This window comes from Monodon monoceros, unplaced genomic scaffold (assembly GCF_005190385.1).
Source record: "Monodon monoceros isolate NGI ecotype Baffin Bay Population unplaced genomic scaffold, NGI_Narwhal_1 Contig5961_ctg1, whole genome shotgun sequence".
Classification (NCBI taxonomy): domain Eukaryota; kingdom Metazoa; phylum Chordata; class Mammalia; order Artiodactyla; family Monodontidae; genus Monodon; species Monodon monoceros.
Window position 1 is genome coordinate 19,089 of NW_021701732.1, and position 3,634 is coordinate 22,722.

At 43.0% G+C, this 3,634-nt stretch overlaps 1 protein-coding gene across 1 annotated transcript; it reads right to left on the reverse strand.

Annotated features, from left to right (window-relative positions):
* Positions 1 to 794: 794 nt before the first annotated feature.
* LOC114890574 (maspardin-like) lies at positions 795 to 3,601 on the reverse strand. The gene is made up of 2 exons (XM_029214193.1): positions 3,356 to 3,601; positions 795 to 1,869 (listed from the first exon to the last, which is right to left on the reverse strand). Exons 1-2 carry the CDS (start codon positions 3,599 to 3,601, stop codon positions 1,753 to 1,755), a joined length of 363 nt encoding a protein of 120 aa, XP_029070026.1. The 3' UTR covers positions 795 to 1,752.
* Positions 3,602 to 3,634: the final 33 nt, after the last annotated feature.

A 3,634-nucleotide genomic window follows, 5' to 3' on the forward strand; every position in this document is an offset into this window, starting at 1 on the left:
TAAGGTATCCCAGCAGTGGTGCCTATAGGCTGTTGGGCCAGGACCAGGCTGGGTGCTGGGGCTAATAAGCCGGAGGGAGGATTCCACAATGACTTGCCAGCACCAGTGTCCACATGGTAGAATGAGCTCCCAAGAATGGCTGCTGCCAGTGACTATATCCCTAGGGTGAGCTGCAGTTGCCTCCTGCCTCTCCAGGAGATTCTCTAAGAGCAGCAGGTAGGTCTGACCCAGGCTCCTATATAACCACTGCTCCTGCCCTGGGTCCTGGAGCATGTGAGATTTTCTGTGAGCCCTTTGAGAGTGAAGTCTCTGTTTCCGCCAGCCCTCTGGTACTCCTGAAAGTAAGCCCCTCTTGCCTTTTAAAGCCAAATGCTCTGGGTGCTCATCTTGCTAGTGCAGGACCCTTGGGCTGGGGAGCCTGACTTGGGGCTTGGAACCCTCTTTTGGAAGAACCTCTGCAATTGCAATTCTCCCATATGTCGGTCCCCCCCTGGGGATATGGGACTTGGCTGTATTGTGACTCCACTCCTCCTGCCCATCTTGTTGTGGTTCCTTCTTTATATTACCTTTAGTTGTAGAAGACCTTTTTGGTAGGTTCTGGTCTTTCCAAAGTGTCAACTTTGGAAGCTGATTAGAACAAGTCAACTGTAAAAAGACATTTACGAGATAATCACAAATAAGAACACTGACTGGATGTTAGTATGAAGGAATTATTGGTGAATTTTTTAGTGTGATAATGGCATTATTTTATCTCTTGAAGGTGCATACAGAAATGTACAGATGAAGTAAGGTACCAGAAATTGCCTTAAAATAATTCATTCATAGGAGTATGTGTGGAAAAAGTGAGGGTTGGATAAGAGATGATACAACACAGTCCATGAGCTGATAATTTTTGAAACTGGGTAATGTGGATGTAGTTCATTATACTATTTTCTCTACTTTATGTGTGTTTAAAATCTTCCACTGAGGGGGAAAAAAAGCAGGTATGAAAAGTACCTTGCACATAGCAGCAGCTCAATAAAGGATTGTTTCTGTAATCTAACAATGAGCAAACTGCACTTTAGAGAGCTTAAGTAACTTAACCTAAAGACACACAGGCTTGGCAAACATCAGTCTGATTCTCAGAGAGTCCTATGTGTAGGTAGCCCAGTTGGCAGCTGTGATAATCACAAAAGCCACTCACTCAAATTGAATTTTTATTCCAAAGACTGTAATGGGTATAAAGACAACAGCCCAAACTGAAAACAATCTGCTTAACTGGAAATTAGAAGTAGTTCATTTGCAGGAGAGCAAAGAGTGGGTGACAGCCTTGGCACTCTGATAAGTTATAACCAAGAAAGCATAAAAATAACCAATGTCCTTCTGATACACAATGTGGATGTGCAGCATTTACAGCAAATAACAGGAAGAAAGGAAAGGAAAAAATCCACAGAATCCCCAAATTCAGAAATTAACATTCACTTAACAACACAGTGGTGAAGACTTTTGGTAGCAAAATTTTCACAATTCTTAAAATGGGAATCTTCAAAAGTACTTTGTTAAGTTCAAAAGCTAAAAAAACTGAAGAGGGAATAGTTACACTGGCTTAGAAGAGCTGCCGCCTGTCACGAAGATGACAATCAGTCCTAGTTCCAAACACAGTGATAACCGGTGAACCTGACGAACCGAAGAGAGAGGCCGACTGGTGGGCACTGATGTCACTGATTGTACGGACACACTGGATCACTCATCACTAAGAGCCAACTCTAACAGCTACTGCTCCTCCTGACTGATGCCAAGGTTGCCTTTCTGCACCTCGAGCTCCTCAGCACTGACCATCGATGGGTCAATGGCCGCATATTTGGTTCCGTGGAATTGCAGCAAATGTATCTGCAGAAATGCAGAATAATTATTTTAAACATCACTGTTGTGTATTAATGGTTTCTAGTTCTAAAATTACAGAGTGCTGGGGGAATGGGCAAGATAAGGTCAGGGGGTTAAAAGGTACAAAACTACCATGTATAAAATAAGCTACAAGAATATATTGTACAGCACAGGGAATATAGCCAATATTTTATAGTAACTTTAAATGTAGTATAATCTATAAAATTGTTGAATCACTATATAGAACACCTGAAACTAATATTATAAATCAACTATACCTCAATAAAAATATATACACTAAAACATTAGAGTAATACATACTAATTAGAAAAATTAGAAAACAGAAAAGTCAAAAAAATTTTAAAAACCACAATTTGGGGACTTCCCTGGCAGTGCAGTGGTTGAGAATCCGCCTGCCAATGCAGGGGACATGGGTTCAAGCCCTGGTCTGAGAAGATCCCACATGCTGTGGAGCAACTAAGCCCGTGCGCCACAACTGCTGTGCCTGTGCTCTATAGCCCGCAAGCTACAACTACTGAGCCCGTGCGCCACAAATACTGAAGCCTGCATGCCTAGAGCCTGTGCTCTGCAACAAGAGAAGCCACTGCAATGAGAAGCCCGCGCACTACGATGAAGAGTAGCCCCTGCTTGCTGCAACCAGAGAAAGCCCGCGTGCAGCAACGAAGACTCAATGCAGGCAAAAAACAAAGAAACACAAAAACAAACCAAAACCACAATTTGGGATCTTTGTTCCTCACTTAATATGTAACCAGTCTTTCTAGGTAACTACAAATTGTTATTAACACCTTAAATTGCCACATGCTACTTCACCAGTAGGTGTTTACCCTTCCCCTCTGCTGCTACGAATCAGGTCCTTCCCATCTTCTGCTGTTCTAACACCGTAATGACTATCTCTGGGAATCAAGTTTTTTTGTATTTATGATCCTCTCCTCAGGATCTGTTGCCACATGTGGACAACAGGATCAAAGAACGTCACTGGTTTTTTAAGGCTCTTGATACTACTTGCCAAATTGCAAAGCAACCATTTCTCACCACTATTCTAATATCCATTTAGGCAGGTATTAGAAGAAGTAGTGTTTGTTTGTGTGCGTGTGTTTTAATGCATTAAAATTAGACCAAGAAGTCACTTCGTGGGATTCAGATTGACTCCATTTAAGTCTGGTGTCCTGCTCTGGCTGAATTCATTGCGTCCAGGAGCCAAGGTCCCATTGTACCAAACGGCTGCTTCAGTGTTTGAGTTCAGGCCTGTGGTTCTTAGAAAAGGGATAGTGGGCATAGAGTCCCTCAGGTGGCTCTAATATGCTTGAATTCTCCTGTAAGTTACTAATGTGGACCAATTTATCAAGTCAATGCTTCATTCCTACAGAGAATTCTGTAGTTCTCTTACTCGACGACCAGAAAATAAAAAAAACTTTATGTTTCAAACCAGATTCCGTGTTCAAAGTGCTCTGGGATCCAACCTAGGACCTACCTGTACATAGAGATTCACCTCTGCACTTCTGCACAGGTAAGGGAAATTGCCTCCTGTTTTCAGGTGAGCCCTCCGGGCATTAGGATACAGCTTGTACATTTCTTCTTTAGCTTCAGTGGAAAGTGCACTCTGGTCAAACACCTTTAACAGAACATGAGGCCCAAACTGTGATTTCAGTGTGTTCTTGGCATGTTCAGCAGAGGGCCGCCCCCCCCGCCCGAACCTTACGCTCACCCCTACCCTCATCCTAACCCGTACCCTAACCCTAACCCGTTGTCA

Excerpts from the sequence above, each read along its gene's own strand:
- LOC114890574 (XM_029214193.1), bottom strand. The coding sequence starts at position 3,601 with ATGAGGGTAGGGGTGAGCGTAAGGTTCGGGCGGGGGGGGCGGCCCTCT. Across the intron at positions 1,870-3,355 it reads AGGTGAATCTCTATGTACAG|ATACATTTGCTGCAATTCCA; the intron begins GTAGGTCCTAGG and ends GCATTTCTGCAG.